The 17,586-nt window shown below is 44.9% G+C and overlaps 2 protein-coding genes across 2 annotated transcripts in view; one reads left to right on the top strand and one right to left on the bottom strand.

Annotated features, from left to right (window-relative positions):
• LOC124287949 (protein phosphatase 1 regulatory subunit SDS22-like) overlaps nt 1-9,722 on the bottom strand; it is a 107,274-nt gene extending 97,552 nt beyond the window's left edge. The window contains exons 1-5 of the mRNA XM_046724443.1: nt 9,529-9,722; nt 6,348-6,687; nt 4,913-5,002; nt 3,196-3,267; nt 155-213 (exon numbers count right to left, since the gene is read on the bottom strand). Of these exons, the coding sequence (XP_046580399.1) occupies nt 155-213; nt 3,196-3,267; nt 4,913-5,002; nt 6,348-6,687; nt 9,529-9,644 (677 nt within the window). The 5' untranslated portion in view covers nt 9,645-9,722. The remainder of the gene's footprint in view (nt 1-154; nt 214-3,195; nt 3,268-4,912; nt 5,003-6,347; nt 6,688-9,528) is intronic.
• Nucleotides 9,723-13,031: 3,309 nt separating this feature from the next.
• On the top strand, nt 13,032-15,721 carry LOC124287944 (para-nitrobenzyl esterase-like). Its single transcript, XM_046724435.1, has 4 exons — nt 13,032-13,842; nt 13,938-14,256; nt 14,493-14,564; nt 14,949-15,721. Exons 1-4 carry the CDS (start codon nt 13,165-13,167, stop codon nt 15,533-15,535), a joined length of 1,656 nt encoding a protein of 551 aa, XP_046580391.1. The 5' UTR covers nt 13,032-13,164; the 3' UTR covers nt 15,536-15,721.
• Nucleotides 15,722-17,586: the final 1,865 nt, after the last annotated feature.

The raw sequence follows: 17,586 nt of genomic DNA, 5'->3' as shown, positions 1-17,586 counted from the left end.
TGCCAATCAATAGTTAATAATTTGAGAGGGCCAGATATTTTACTGTAGCTTCTGCCACTGTTGCTCGACACAACTATACCGTTGACTGACTGTGTGACTTTCTCATATCATCCTGGACATTCAGCATGTCCTATGATAATCTAACACAACTTACTTGTCTAGATTCTCAATAGTTGAAATCTGGTTCCCATAAAGTTTCAACTCGCGTAAATCCTGGAAAGAAAAACTGAAGATAAGCCAGCATCAGCTGAATCAATACCACCAGTCTGGTCCTACAGGAGAGTCTGGTCCTATGGGTGAGTCTGGTCCTATGGGTGAGTCTGGTCTTATGGGTGAGTCTGGTCTTACAGGAGAGTCTGGTCCTATGGGTGAGTCTGGTCCTACAGGAGAGTCTGGTCCTATGGGTGAGTCTGGTCCTACAGGAGAGTCTGGTCCTATGGGTGAGTCTGGTCCTTGGGTGAGTCTGGTCCTATGGGAGAGTCTGGTCCTTGGGTGAGTCTGGTCCTATGGGTGAGTCTGGTCTTATGGGTGAGTCTGGTCTTACAGGAGAGTCTGGTCCTATGGGTGAGTCTGGTCTTATGGGTCAGTCTGGTCCTATGGGTGAGTCTGGTCTTACAGGAGAGTCTGGTCCTATAGGTGAGTCTGGTCTTATGGGTGAGTCTGGTCCTATGGGTGAGTCTGGTCTTACAGGAGAGTCTGGTCCTACAGGAGAGTCTGGTGCTATGGCTGAGTCTGGTCCTATGGGTGAGTCTGGTCCTATGGGTGAGTCTGGTCTTATGGGTGAGTCTGGTCTTACAGGAGAGTCTTGTGCTATGGGTGAGTCTGGTCCTATGGAGAGGGAAGGGGAGGACCAGAGAGGAATGACCTGGAGAGGGAAGGGGAGGACCAGAGAGGAATGACCTGCAGAAATGACCTGGAGAGGGAAGAGGAGGACCAGAGAGGAATGAGCTGGAGAGGAAAGGGGAGAAATGACCTGGAGAGGGCAGCAGGGAATAGGTCAGTGGGTAGTTGCATTATGGGGTCGAACACTGCTTAAACTATAAATATCTTTATTATAATAAGTTAAAGCTTCAAATGGGTGAGTCTGGTCTTACAGGAGAGTCTGGTCCTTGGGTGAGTCTGGTCCTATGGGTGAGTCTGGTCCTATGGGTGAGTCTGGTCTTATGGGTGAGTCTGGTCTTACGGGTGAGTCTGGTGTTACAGGAGAGTCTGGTTCTACTGGGGACCTGGACCTGGTCTGGTCCTACAGGGGCCAATTTAGAGCTAAGTTGTGCCATCTGTAATGCTACAGTAACTGTGGCTCTTATGGCAGAGCAGCTCAGCTACGTCACCTATACAGCTAGGTTAAGCCATCTGTAGATCTGATAGCGCAGACTAAACGTGAAGACGTAAAACCGTTACTTTCAGATACTGGAATTGTAAATTTATCTGTGAATTGGACCAGTGACATACTGCTAGAATCGCCTCCTTGAAAACTGGGTTACAATTGGCTCCTTGAAAACTGATGTGGAGGAACAGTTTGTCACTTGACCACAGACCTGCAACTCAGTGATGGTGAAGCTTAGCACTCCAGGTGAAGTGTGAGGTGTTGAGAAATGGACCTTACGACTCTATTGTTAATTTGTCTGACAATGTACTGAGGGTAGTCTGTAGCTGTGTGTGGGGGTGTGTTGGGTTTTTTTGCAGAAATTAAATAAAAGCAACTTTAAATGATATAGGAAGATTGGTGCATGTAGGTACGTGTCTTGGAGATTGAGGCTGAGCATGTAATCCCCCTGATTGATGATCGTGTGAATGGAGACCATCTTAAAGTGTGAAGTCAGCTGAAAATACTGAGCACCGAAAATCTTCATGTTGATAATCATGCAAAGCTTCTTCGAATCTTTCTTCAGGATGAGAGAGATCAGTGAGCAAAAACAAGGTCTGTCGCACAAGGGACCTATGAATTCTATCACTAACCATTCTATCGCTAACTATTCTACTAACACACAGTCCAGGCACCATGGATGTGGAGGTCAAGAGTCAGGGGCGGCACTCACACAAGATGTAGTCTGTATCCTTCTGAAAGAACACTGACAATGTACTGGTCATCAAATATGGTCCAGTTCTTGGCAAATATTCCAATTCTCCTGCCCAGACAATATCAAGATGAGTGAGTGGAGTCAAATGAAGTAGAAGTCCTTTTGCATCTTCCAAAACTTCATATGATTTTCTTCCAAGAAGACATGTCATCCATTCCCATTAGAAATACCTACAAATTCTAAGATTGAAAAAGCTTTACCCTAGCCCCCAATAATAGAGAACAAAACTCTCTAAGATGCGATGTCTACACCCTAGACAACAATAAGGAGAACACACTGTGTATGAGTTTACAACAATAGGACCTTGGGTGTGTTCAGGTGAGGTTCCAGGTTGTTTCCACTCAATGGCCGTAAGATCAAGAGATGGCATTTACGTGAGATAGGGTAAGTTTAAAAAATTCTCATTTTGACCAGATACAAAGATGATATACTTCATTACAAATGCAATGAATGTCGCAGTGTGACACAAGCTGTTTGTGTATTTCCAGATGGCATTAGGGCACATTCCTCAGAACTGTCACCTGTCATAGGGAGGAATAAATGATGGCATATTACACCTTAAGGTCGCCTGTCATAGCGAGGAATAAATGATGGCATATTACACCTTAATGTCACCTGTCTGTATACACAGAAGAAATGATGGCATATTACACCTTAATGTCACCTGTCTGTATACACAGAAGAAATGATGGCATATTACACCTTAATGTCACCTGTCTGTATACACAGAAGAAATGATGGCATATTACACCTTAATGTCACCTGTCTGTTTACACAGAAGAAATGATGGCATATTACACCTTAATGTCACATGTCTGTATACACAGAAGAAATGATGGCATATTACACCTTAATGTCACCTGTCATAGCGAGGAATAAATGATGGCATATTACACCTTAAGGTCACCTGTCTGTTTACACAGAAGAAATGAAGCCATATTACACCTTAATGTCACTTGTCTGTTTACACAGAAGAAATGATGGCATATTTCACCTTAATGTCACCTGTCTGTATACACAGAAGAAATGATGGCATATTACACCTTAATGTTGCTTGTCTGTGTAAAAACAGATAAAATGAGTACCCCTGTGTACATGGAACGTAGGAACCTACTTGATTGAACTCCAGATTATCTATTCTTCTGATGTGATTGCAGGACAAATCCAGAACCCGGACTTTCCGGAACTGTTGAAAAGAATAGAAAACAGTCTTCAGAAACATGAATGCAACCAACAATATACTGGGAACATGGGTATGGCCCCTGATCCCTACGGTTGTAGGAAAAAAAGTCATAGGAAAAAAGTCATGGGAAAAAAAGTCTCAAAAAAGGTCAATATTGATAATGTATTTATTTAACAAGTCATAACAATATTATCACATTATCAAATATGTTCATTCCTCCTGTTCTGATAAGATCCAATTGCTTATAGCATCACATTGAAAGGAATATTTACCTTGAAAGTGAAATAGTATAAACAAAGTAAACGGAGAACAGGACATTTTCATAACAGTTGTTGTTGCATTAGTTTGTTTGTGTTTTCTTTGCAAAATATCTGGAGAAGAGGATGATTTTATTACTTACAATGAAAGTGAAATTTATAAAATACAGTATAAACAAAGTAAATAACTGGAGAACAGGATGTTTATAATAGTTCTTTTCCTATGACATTTTTTCCATGACTTTTTTTTCGATCACCGTCCCTACAACATATTCCAACCTGCCAACTGCCCGCTGGTCATGTTCATCGCCTTTTGGACACTTAATATATCATTCTTACAAATATTATAGTGTGATAATGTCTACCTTTTCTTTATAGTTGTAGAGGGTATAAAAACAAGGGGAAATCACCTGGAGAGGACCTGGGAAAAATGACCTGGAGATGGGAGGGGGGAGGACCAAGGGGAAAGGATGTGCAGAGGGAAGTGCGAGCACATGGAGAAATGCCATGTTGAGGGAAGAAAGGGAGGGCCTGAGAGGAATGACCTGCAGAAATGACCTGCAGATGGAAGAGGAGGACCAGAGAGAAATGACCTGGAGAGGGAAGGGGAGGACCAGAGAGGAATGACCTGCAGAAATGACCTGCAGATGGAAGAGGAGGACCAGAGAGAAATGACCTGCAGATGGAAGGGGAGGACCAGAGAGAAATGACCTGGAGAGGGAAGGGGAGGACCAGAGAGGAATGACCTGGAGAGGGAAGGGGAGGACCAGAGAGGAATGACCTGGAGAGGGAAGAGGAGGACCAGAGAGGAATGACCTGGAGAGGGAAGGGGAGGACCAGAGAGGAATGACCTGGAGAGGGAAGGGGAGGACCAGAGAGGAATGACCTGGAGAGGGAAGGGAGGACCAGAGAGGAATGACCTGGAGAGGGAAGGGGAGGACCAGAGAGGAATGACCTGGAGAGGGAAGGGGAGGACCAGAGAGGAATGACCTGGAGAGGGAAGGGAGGACCAGAGAGGAATGACCTGGAGAGGGAAGGGGAGGACCAGAGAGGAATGACCTGGAGAGGGAAGGGGAGGACCAGAGAGGAATGACCTGGAGAGGGAAGGGGAGGACCAGAGAGGAATGACCTGGAGAGGGAAGAGGAGGACCAGAGAGGAATGACCTGGAGAGGGAAGGGGAGGACCAGAGAGGAATGACCTGGAGAGGGAAGAGGAGGACCAGAGAGGAATGAGCTGGAGAGGAAAGGGGAGAAATGACCTGGAGAGGGCAGCAGGGAACAGGTCAGTGGGTAGTTGCATTATGGGGTCGAACACTGCTTAAACTATAAATATCTTTATTATAATAAGTTAAAGCTTCAAATCTGTATGAGCTGTGGTGAGAGTTACCTACCTTTTCTAGGTCAGCCACATGGGTCAAGGCCTCTCCATGGAGGCTGATCTCGTACACCCGGTTGTAGTCTCGCTCCTGACACTGCTCCAACTGGTGACAGTAGAAGCAGCAGTGAGACTGACAACTTACATTTCTGGTTAAATTAGAATATGAAGATGATGGTTACAACTAGTCCCTGTAACAATTAGCCTCTGTTACAACAACTAACCCAGGTCACACCTAGCCTCCGATACAACTAGTCCTCAACACAACTAACCCATGCCAAAACTATCCCCTGTTACAACTAGCCTCTGTTACAACAACTAGCCCCTGTCACAACTACCCTTGTCACAACCAGCCCTTGTCACACCTAGCCCTTCTCACACCTAGCCCTTGTTACAACCAGCCCTTGTCACACCTAGCCCTTGTCACAACCAGCCCTTGCTACAACCAGCCCTTGTCACACCTAGCCCTTGTCACAACCAGCCCTTGTCACACCTAGCCCTTGTCACAACCAGCCCTTGTTACAACCAGCCCTTGTCACACCTAGCCCTTGTCACACCTAGCCCTTGTCACAACCAGCCCTTGTTACAACCAGCCCTTGTCACACCTAGCCCTTGTCACAACCAGCCCTTGTCACAACCAGCCCTTGTCACACCTAGCCCTTGTCACAACCAGCCCTTGTCACAACCAGCCCTTGTCACAACCAGCCCTTGTCACACCTAGCCCTTGTCACAACCAGCCCTTGCTACAACCAGCCCTTGTCATGCGTAGCCCTTGTCACAACCAGCCCTTGTCACACCTAGCCCTTGTCACACCTAGCCCTTGTCACAACCAGCCCTTGCTACAACCAGCCCTTGTCACACCTAGCCCTTGTCACACCCAGCCCTTGTCACAACCAACCCTTGTTACAACCAGCCCTTGCTAAAACCAGTCCTTGTCACACCTAGCCCCTGTCACACATAGCCCTTGTCACAACCAGCCCTTGTTACAACCAGCCCTTGTCACACCTAGCCCATGTTACAACCAGCCCTTGTCACGCCTAGCCCTTGTCACAACCAGCCCTTGTTACACCTACCCTTGTCACACCTAGCCCTTGTAACAACTAACCCTTGCTACAACTAGCCCCTGTCACACCTACCCTTGTCACACCTAGCCCTTGTAACAACTAACCCATTAACACCTAACCATTGCTACAACTAACCCATGTCACAACTAACCCATGTCACAACTAACCCATGTCACAACTAGCCCTTGTCTTACCTAGCCCTTGTTACAACAAGCCCAGTAGGATCACAAACAAGTCACAGGCCATTGATAATGTTTAAGCTACCAACTTCTAAATAAAGAAACAATACTTTTTTGAATCTCATCTCATAACAAATAACATATCATTATTCAAAGTTCATTTGTAATGATCAGAAACTGTTTGTCAGATGACTGCCAGAATACTTACAATTTCTTCAGGTTCTATGGTGTTTTTGGGGCGATCATCTTTTTCCTTCTCTTCTGATGTGTGCGGCCTTGTGCCAGTAGAGGCCCTCCGGGATGACCCAGCACGAGATGACCCAGCACGGGATGACCCAATACGTGAAGACCTACTTCTTGCTGACCCAAACTGGGAAGACACAGATCTTGAAGATCCCTGTCTCGAATTAATAGCACTTGATAACTTGATATCATCATGCTCCTCATCATCAGAAAGGTCACGGTTAGTGGAGGTGAGGGATGACGTGCGAGACAGTGGCTGTGCAGCTGATGTGCATGATCCTGCCTTCCTGACAACTCCTCCACCACTGGAATACAGAGAAGTATATAAATAAGTGTAAGTATTAAATGAAAAAAACATCATGAAAACTAATGACTTCCTGCATTTGTTTAAAACAGAACATTGGAGATGTCCTCAAATAATCAATATGTCGTAAAAATCCTTTCAGTTTGATTTGCTTGTCAGCACTGGTCAATATATATACCATAATTATTGATTCCAGACGGACATGGGGGGGATCAACGGCTAATGATGCACAATGATAAAGTTGAATGTAACAGCTTACGGACATACATCTGACACCATCAGAATCCAAAATAACTTGTAATTAATTCATTTTCACTCCCTAGAAACTAACTGAAGACCCACTGCTTGACCGTGAACCAGCTGACTGTGTGTCACTGTTCTTTGTGTATATTATTTACAGACCGCCGCCATCTAGCTGGAATATTGCTGAGTTTGGCGTAAAACTGAAACTCACTCACTACACAATAGTAACTGGTCATGTCTAGATTCTTTAATACTGATCTAGCTGGAAAGAAAAATAACACAAATATTCAGGAAAATATGCATTCTAGTATCTTCATCATGAAAGTTCATGGGCTCTTTTCGTCAACACATACAAGGGACAACACGACATGCGAGTAGTTCCAATCACCCACTTTATTCTGACGTAGTACACAAGTCACGTGATACACATGAAGTAATCACGGAGATACTATAGGCTGTACTCATTGAGAATACTACATGCATAATTAAAAGTTATAAGATCAGCAGCAATGCAGTTGACTGAGTGCAGCTTACATTAGGGCTAATTCGCTCAGGCAGCCAACTGTGGCTCTCGCTTCACACAACATGGGTGGTTGGTTGGTTTGTTGTTTAACATTGCACTCAGCAGTATTCCAGCTATATGGCGGAGGTCTGCAAATAATTGAGTCTGGACCAGACGACCCAGTGATCATCATTATGAGCATCAATCTACGCAGTTGGGATACAATGACATGTGTCAATCAAGTCAGCGTGCCTAACCACCCGATCCAGTTAGTCGAATCTTGCGACAAGCGTGGGTTATTGAAGATCATTTCTAACCCGGATCTTCACGGATCTCACAGAACTTAGGAGCATTTCCGATCTTCAAGGTTTCTTGTGTTAGGGTTGAATACCCTTTCTGATCAAGAAGGGAAGGTATCCCTCTTCAGTCAATCACCACTAACCAATCAAACACCCTTTTACGTTCTGTAGGGTTTGACACCCCTTTACAATCTGTAGGGTTTGGCACCCCTTTACGTTCTGTAGGGTTTGGCACCCCTTTACAATCTGTAGGGTTTGGCACCCCTTTACGTTCTGTAGGGTTTGGCACCCCTTTACGTTCTGTAGGGTTTGGCACCCCTTTACAATCTGTAGGGTTTGGCACCCCTTTACGTTCTGTAGGGTTTGGCACCCCTTTACGTTCTGTAGGGTTTGGCACCCCTTTACGTTCTGTAGGGTTTGGCACCCCTTTACGTTCTGTAGGGTTTGGCACCCCACGCTCTGTAGGGTTTCACGTTCTGTAGGGTTTGGCACCCCTTTCACGCTCTGTCTGTAGGGTTTGGCACCCCTTTACGTCTCTGGTACGCTCTGTAGGGTTTGGCACCCCTTACGTTCTGTAGGGTTTGGCACCCCTTCACGTTCTGTAGGGTTTGGCACCCCTTCACGTTCTGTAGGGTTTTGGCACCTGTAGGGTTTGGCACCCCACGCTCTTCTGTAGGGCCTCTGTTGGCACCCCTTACAACGTTTGGCACCCCCACGTTCTGTAGGGTTTGGCACCTTTACAATCTGTAGGGTTTGGCACCCTTCACGTTCTGTAGGGTTTGGGCCGTAGGGTCTGGCACCCCCACGGGTAGGGTTTGGCACCCCCACGCTCTGTAGGGTTAGGGTTTTGGCACCCTTTACGTTCTGTAGGGTTTGGCACCCCTTTACGTTCTGTAGGGTTTGGCACCCCTTTACGTTCTGTAGGGTTTGGCACCCCTTTACGTTCTGTAGGGTTTGGCACCCCTTTACGTTCTGTAGGGTTTGGCACCCCTTTACGTTCTGTAGGGTTTGGCACCCCTTTACGTTCTGTAGGGTTTGGCACCCCTTTACGTTCTGTAGGGTTTGGCACCCCTTTACGTTCTGTAGGGTTTGGCACCCCTTTACGACACATAGGGGATGGTGAGGTAGGATATGATTTAGCTACCTTCAACAAATTCATATAACATTATTGAAAGAAATTCCATAACTATTCTCAAATTTCCAGTTTCCCAGAGAAAATGGCTTGATAAATGAGCACCAGTTATTGGTGACAGACTCCATGATGATCAATACCATTGATTGCCAGATACTGCTGTTATATTTTTCAGCTGCTATGAGTAAAGACAGAATATATTGACCCTGAGTTTAATAACAGTCATATCAGCTCAATAACGTCATGATAACAGCGTTGACGACAAGACAATAAATCATTTTATCTTAACAAATATTACAAAGTGGGCTACATAACTAAACTCTTCACCTTTACAGTTAGAATGATATCTTTGCGGACGAAGTCTCATTTTTTAAGGGGCGATGGTGTAGCCTAGTCGTTAAAGCGTTTGCTCTTAAGGCCAAAGACCTGTGTTTTATTCCCCACATTTCGGCCATCATACGTTTATCATGTTTGCGGTAGTGCCTCACTCTGACATTCTTGCGATTGTACATACTCAGATGATGACTTATGTCTAAGACAGAAGTGTCTGTGATAAGTTAGTGACATGCTTTTCAACCTTTCATACGATAATTGGAAAACAATGGATGTTCATAAGCGTCCGAAATCTCATAACAAGAGAATACGAGGATAATCAGTGTTTCTCACCTCGAGGGAGCTTTCCTTGTCACACGTGGTCTTGGATCAACAGGAAGAACCCCGACATGTCGTCCGATTGTATTCTTCAAAGATACAGCAACCCGAGTCTTCAAGTTCTTATTCATGATACTATCATCTTTAAAAACACATTCCCAGTGTTCAGTAATCCTTTTTGTTTACGCGGTGCTAGGGAGCCATCTTGAAATTCCAACAAGGGACCAAACTCTAGTACGAGTACTTCAGACCGCTAAAAATGCATGGGGGTTACACAGCTTTACAGTCACATAAGGGACCATTCATAATCTATGGCTGGTGTGTGTATGTGTGTGTGTTTGATGATTATTTTTATGGAGAAGCATGTACAATGTGAATGACACCCCCGAAAACGAAAAAAAAAATTATGTACAAAATAAGTGACCCCCCCAGCATGTCATGTACAAAATCAATGACCCCCCCTCCCCTTCCCAAAATTTCTAAGCATAATATTAAACATAATTTTATGTACAAAATTGCTGACCCCGCCTTCTGGTACATGTGTACAAAATTGCTGACAAATGGCCATAGAAAAAGTCAAAATGGCCATACATTATTGTTTTATTTGTTAATACCCATAACATTTTCCATGTTGTATTATTTGTGATATCAAGGTGTATTATTTGATATCAAGGTGTAAAAATGACAAAGGAAGTTATATCAGACAAAACTTGATGTATATTACACATCAACAAATCAGTACACTTTCTGGCCTCTTGAAGACTAAAATGAAAATACACTTGATAAATATTACATGATACGTTATAATGTATATATTATATTTACAACATCACATTACAATGTAATACAGAACTGCAATGAATTACTATTATTTACTATAATAATAGATATTATACTCATGCCAATAATGGTTGTCACGCCACCCACCACCACACACACACACACACACAACACACACACACACCCTCTCCAATAAAAAAATGAGCCGGTCTCGAGAAGGGTGAACTGCTCTTCCTCTTCATGTGACTCCATCAGTAGAGGTTTTCCCTTCTGTGAGCCGGTCTCGAGAAGGGTGAACCGCTCATCCTCGTCATGTGACTCCATCAGTAGAGGTTTTCCCTTCTGTGAGCCGGTCTCGAGAAGGGTGAACCGCTCTTCCACTTCATGAGTCTCGTCTTCGTCTTCCTCAATGGACAGTTCCATTGACCTCACAACGAAATCGACGACTTCTTCCACACCACCAAATTCCACATGCATATCAGAAGTGTCAAAGAAGCTCAAAGTATTGCATAAGAAAACATCTCAAAGAACAGGATAAAAAAAACATCTCAAAATATTAAATAAGTAACAATCTCAAAGTATTAATTAATTAACAGGAAAGCATTTCAAGAACAATACTCATTAATATGAAAAACTAATGTATGGCCATCTTGACGTTTTCTATGGTCATTTTCACTTTGTGGTATGGCCATTTTTTTCGTGTGGCAATTTTGACCTGTTCCCCAACATAAAACATATTGTCATTGTTAAATAGCGTGTGCTATTTATCTCTGTGGGGAATGTCCCCCACTAGGTGCACCATGTCCACCTTGCTTCCGTCTCCTCAAATGAAAAAGGGTCAAAACAGAATACTTAATTAACAGCATGTCTGTAATCCCAACAATTGGGACAACCGTTGGTTCAGACATGGAACAGCCCAAGCTTTCTTCAATCACTTAGTGTCAATTGTCATAGGCGGATTGGGGAAGTTTCAAAAGGAGGAGCTGGGTGGGGGTTGGGGGTAGGGTGTGTGTGTGTGTTGAACTAACACCGTTATTTGCATAGACAGAGTACACCCCCTTGGCTCTGCCAATGCAAATAACGGTGTTAGTACCGACACCGAAACGTCGCACTCGTTGGAACATAAAAGTTGACACTCCATAGAACTTGGTTTTCCTTATAGCCGAAAAGGAAATTAATAGTGTTTTCCTTGCAAAATACTCGTGAACATGTCCGAAAGTTGCAAACTGTGGTAGTCTTTTGTTCCATGCCCTTATAAGGCCACTGCAGGTTGCAGGGATATATATTTTGAGTTCTCAATGAAGCCGTGTGCAAATGGTAATAAGGAATTCTAGGTGATCAGATGGCAAAGCTTTGTAAAAACAATGTAAAACGTAGCCGCTTTTTCTCACCTCTGCAATTCAGATTGGACAGTTAGCACAATGCTCCTCGAATATTTTGTGCATTTTATCCAGACATTTCACAATGAACAGCAATGTGTGACGCTTATTTATGGTGTCCCCCGACGTGATATTGCTGGAATATTACTAAAAACGGCGTAAAACCATACTCACTCACTCACAATGAACAGTGAATCATCTGTAAAATCTATGATTTTCTCTTGTCCATTTGCATTTTGAGGTAACTATCTAAATTATTGTCCAAAAAGGTTATCATGCTGCACTTTTGATTCATCTTCCTTTTCGGCAGACCGGTGTCACAAGGCATCAGGCACACAGATTACCCCCAGACTGGTGTCATAATGCATCAGGCACACAGATTACCCACAGACTGGTGTCACAATGCATCAGGTACACACATTACCCTCAGACTGGTGTCACAATGCATCAGGCACACAGATTACCCTCAGACTGGTGTCACAATGCATCAGGCACACAGATTACACTCAGACCGGTGTCACATGGCATCAGGCACACAGATTACTCCCAGACTGGTGTCACAATGCATCAGGCACACAGATTACCCTCAGACCGGTGTCACAATGCATCAGGCACACAGATTACCCCCAGACTGGTGTCACAATGCATCAGGCACACAGATTAACCCCAGACTGGTGTCACAATGCATCAGGCACACAGATTAACCCCAGACTGGTGTCACAATGCATCAGGCACACAGATTACCCCCAGACTGGTGTCACAATGCATCAGGCACACAGATACCCCAGACCCATCAGGACAGATTACCCCCAGACTGGTGTCACATGGCATCAGGCACACAGATTACCCCCAGACCGGTGTCACAATGCATCCGGCACACACGTTACCCCCAGACTGGTGTCACAATGCATCAGGCACACAGATTACCCCCATACTGGTGTCATAATGCATCAGGCACACAGATTACCCCCAGACCGGTGTCACATGGCATCAGGTACACAGATTACCCCCAGACTGGTGTCACAATGCATCAGGCACACAGATTACCCCCAGACCGGTGACATCTGTGACTCTTCAATAGTTATAGTGAGTATATATGTGGACGCTTTGTCATCGTGAAGCCAGGTAGTGACCCTAACACACGTGGTAAGCATTGCCAATCTATCCTGTCACATCGAAATATTATATATTTCGAGGCCGTCGTGTCAAACCACTTACAGTGGGCTGGTTACCGTAACCTGTCTAATTATTATCTATGTCTGACCGTGTATTACAAATTGGTGGAGAGTCGAGATTACCACATTCACCAACTTCCTAGCAACAACGAAAACAAGTAATGTAAGCCAAGCCGACAGCCACACCGGCATTCGCCCTGGTAAGATATCCCGCTTGCCCTGTCGCTGTGCGAAACATCTCAACTCTTGAAGTTTTTCCTTGACATTCTCGTGAAAGGTTTTCGAGAACATCAACCCTTGGACTAGACATATTGTCGATGCAGTTAATGAAAGAAATGGCCGCGAGACTTGCCCCAGTAACACTACTGACTTTAATTTTCCTTGTTGGGACCGATAGCTCACAGCATATTGGGAAACCACTGTCCGCATCTGGAACAACTGTCATGACGGAGTGCGGTCTCGTCAAAGGGAGTCTGGAACAAGGCGTCAACGTGTTTAAAGGAATCCCCTACGCTGAGCCGCCTGTAAACCAGAACCGGTGGAAGGCCCCAGTACCTCTCAGTAACTCGACGGGCACCTGCTGGTCGGGAACTTATGATGCGACTACATTCGGGACACAGTGTGTGCAGCCACTGAACTTTTATAATTACAACCGATCGTCTGGGAGTGAAGACTGTTTATATCTCAACGTATGGTCGCCATCTTTAGACGGAAGTGACAGTCTACCTGTCATGGTGTGGATCCATGGCGGCAATCTCGTGTTTGGAAATGGCAGTATACCCGGTTACTCCCCTAGTCCCGAGCTGGCTAGGGATTTACAATTTGTGTTTGTCAGTATGAACTATCGACTGGGACCACTGGGGTTTATGACCCTTGACCTCCTCAGTAAGGCATCCGAAACAAGAACATCCGGGAACTACGGTTTTATGGACCAGATTCAGGTCTTGAAGTGGGTTCAGTCTAATATCAGAAATTTTGGGGGTGACCCAAACAAGGTAAATTCTGCAAATTATCACATAATTCAGATTACCAACAAGTTATAATCTGATTATTGCACAATAAGCAACACATTCTGGTAAACGTATTTCAGGTAACACTATTTGGCCACAGTTCCGGGGGCACCAGCGTGTTCGGTCTTTTAGCTTCACCCCCAGCTAAAGGCCTGTTCCATCGCGCCTGGCTCATGAGTGCTTCAGCCATACTGAACAAGACGTCGTCAGATGCATCACGTGACAATCTGGTATTTTTGAAGACTTCCGGTTGCAAGGACATTTCGTGCCTCCTTGGTCTAAGCGTGGGAGACGTGATGCGGGCTAGTCCTTGGGCAGTCTACCCTACGTGGTCTATGCCGGACAATACAGACCTTCCTACTAAGGCTGTTTTCGACGGTGCCCTGGCTGTTGTCGATGGTATGTTCAGGCCATGTGTCTCACTTTCTCAGTTCCATTATGGATCTGTGTCCTCTCTCCGTTCCACAATGGTTGTGCCTCCCTGTCTCAGCTCTAGAGTCATAGTTCCTATTGTCATTTTATCCGATTTCTCTCTCTCTCGTTTGTATGTATTAAATTACACCCAGGTACCCGCCACATCTACCATGCCACTCACATACGATTCTCCACGACGTCGCGACATTCTTCCGTTGTAGGTCACGTGATCCCCCTCGCTCCCCTAACGGCCTGGCAGACAGGACATAGGAATGATGTTCCCGTCATCTTCAGTAAGTACAGAAACTTATCCCACCCCCACCCTCCTCACCCTGTTTTCTCATTTGTTCCCCAGGTGGGCGGATAATACAAGCTATCATGCATCAGACCTGCGATCTATCGTGTCGCTATTCGTGGCGATCAGGCGCCCCTCAGTCCCCTGCCTTTACAAGCTATCATGCATCAGACCTGCGATCTATCGTGTTGCTATTCGTGGCGATCAGGCGCCCCTCAGTCCCCTGCCTTTACAAGCTATCATGCATCAGACCTGCGATCTATCGTGTCGCTAATCGTGGCGATCAGGCGCCCCTCAGTCCCCTGCCTTTATGTTTAGAATATGTAAGGATCTATTTCATAAAGAAATATTTTCAATAACCTGTAGTCACCATTAATTGTAGGTACCACTGGTCAGGAGATGGACAGATGGGAACCACGTGACATAGCTACATGGACTTGGGCCCAGTACAGGTCAGAGATCACACGAAAACTCGCCTCGTTTGGGAGTGAAATACCACACAGATTACTGGAACTCTACCCTGCATCTCAGAATACCACGCCGGACCTCCAGTACTCGGAAATGACCTCTGACCTGCGTGTTACGTGTCCAGTGGACGTTGTAGCCGATGTTGCTGACAGCTATTTCACGTCGTTCACATACAGATGCGTGGTGACACAGTGGCCCTCTCAGCCTGTCGGGGGTCGCGCAAGATATTCTTATCATGGATGGGACGCTGTTGCCTTTTTCGGAGGAATAAAGGACAGGATCCCCAATCCTTCCCAATCGGACCGGGATTTCACTGCCAACTTACGTCGAGAAATATCCGCCTTCGTAAAGACTGGTGAACCAGCGTCCAGGACGTGGAAACCGACGAAGATCAGCACTGCCCTGCTCGGGTCGACAACGACGGTGACCACCTTCTACCACCGGGACCAGTGTTCCTTCCTGCTTCGAAACGGCTTCTTCTCCTATGCCTGGATCAACTGACCATAAAGGTCAAAGTTGTTAAATCGAATACAGTAATTGATATTGACCCCTTTAAAAGTAACCCTTCGGAAAACGGACGCTTCTCCTACGTACGGATCACAGTGTATGTTAAAATACACGAATGTGAACAAGCTTTTAGTTCAAGGTTACCCTTTAAACTTCTGAATTAAAATTGATGTGTCAATATTCTTCGTTCCTTTTTCAACAACCACCAAATGTTATGCATGATATTCAATGAGCATGAGATGCATATCGACTGTAAACTGAGGACAACTCAGCCAAATAGGTATTTGTTGCAGGCGAGCGAAGCACATCTATGTCTAGAAATGACCAGATCAAGCAATACCTCGTACGTGTTGATTCGCAAGTTAAAACTAACAAGTTATAACTATTGTATTTATTCATTCATTCATTCATTCATATCTTTAGCGCACATATCCACGCAACTAGTACATGCTCAAGGTGCTGGGTTTTTTCCCTCGATCACTGGATGTCAGTCTCAACGGCACGTCGTATTATCAGTCCCAACTCCCTGGGGACCATACAACTCCTGCAGCCACTAGGCGCACTGCGTTATTGCAGCTTTCCCGTCCTTACGAGGTACCCATTCACAGCTGTGTGGACTGGAACACATAGTCACAGTACTTTGTCCAAGTTTACTGCACGTTGCTGAGCCCTCAACTAGGTGTTTGCACGTATTCATGTGGCAACCATCTGGTCATTTACCAACGGATTCGTGGGTTCTTTTAAATGCACAGGGTTGTGTACTGTACACTAGGGGTTGTGACAACACTGAAAGAGTCTGCACACAAAGTTGAATCCAGGAATCATTCCATAATTTTAAGAGCTAGGGGTGACACCAACAAACAACGACGACATGTGATGTAACTAACAATTGTATTCTAACATCACAAGTTGGCATGATGCAGAGGTAGCAATACGGCAGCACGAAACACAGCTTCTTGTAGCACCGTCCACATCTTTCTGTCTAAATCTACTACAAGTCTAAATACACCACAAGTCCTGATAGATCGCACTACTGACTAGCCACATATACAATGTCTTACACCTGGAACAGTGTTACATAACGAAAAACACTACCACGTGACACCTCATGTTAAATAATCTTAGAAATTAAAGAAGTAATACAACAAAATGTTAATCTATGAGACAAAACAGCAAGTTGTCTGTGGTGTTCAGCCATGAAACTAAAGAAGTAATGTGTCATGTTCATCAAAGATACATGACAAGTAGTATCTTATTGTGACCCTGTTTGGGAATTAAACTAGTAACACGATATAAATCAATTAATCTAAATATATAACACAAATACTTAGCATAGTAGAAGCAAATAAAGACGGGGAGTTATGGATGTCGACTTGTTAACTTTGAGAAACACGACGCTGGAACAGGTGTCCCCACTAAGGGTGTGTCACGAGCAGTGTTCCACCTGGGCTCAACTACCGAGGCACGCTACCACATGGCTACTGCATCACACAGTGCACTGACACTGACATACAACACATATAACCTACAGACGACAATCACCAATGAATACAACTCCCCTGGTACGATCCAGAGCTGTCAACCCCTAAAGATGGTTTGGAGTGAGACAAAAAAAAATAAGCCGGGGTCCAGCCGGGGTCATGTCGAGGGCGACGCCCTGGTGGAGGGTCTCTGGGGGCGAAGCCCCCCACCCACCCCACCCACCCACCCCCACCCCGAAAATGAAGTTTAGTGATTTTCAGGAGCATTTGGAGCCTTCTGGTGGCATATTTTTGACACTAAAAGATGCATGCTAATAAATAATAATAAGCCGAATCATTCGCATAAACATCGTTTTAGTACTTCGTTCATTCAGGCGTTCTTTCAATGTTCAACTTTACGCAAAAACGAACGAAAATGCGTATTAATTTTGAAATTATTTTTGGCTACCAGATATGCGTGAGATTATTATTTGGAGGCGTGAGAGCGTGACATTTGTCAATAAAGCGTGAGACTCACGCCAAATGCGTGAGAGTTGACAGGTATGAGACTGTCGATCTACTGTT

This window comes from Haliotis rubra, unplaced genomic scaffold (assembly GCF_003918875.1).
Source record: "Haliotis rubra isolate DU_JTF1 unplaced genomic scaffold, ASM391887v1 Scf409, whole genome shotgun sequence".
Lineage (NCBI taxonomy): Eukaryota > Metazoa > Mollusca > Gastropoda > Lepetellida > Haliotidae > Haliotis > Haliotis rubra.
Note: the sequence above shows the minus strand (reverse complement) of the source record. Positions and strands in the feature narration are given on the sequence as shown.

Excerpts from the sequence above, each read along its gene's own strand:
- LOC124287944 (XM_046724435.1), top strand. The coding sequence starts at position 13,165 with ATGCAGTTAATGAAAGAAATGGCCGCGAGACTTGCCCCAGTAACACTA. Across the intron at positions 14,257-14,492 it reads TGCCCTGGCTGTTGTCGATG|GTCACGTGATCCCCCTCGCT; the intron begins GTATGTTCAGGC and ends CTTCCGTTGTAG. Across the intron at positions 14,565-14,948 it reads TGATGTTCCCGTCATCTTCA|GTACCACTGGTCAGGAGATG; the intron begins GTAAGTACAGAA and ends CATTAATTGTAG.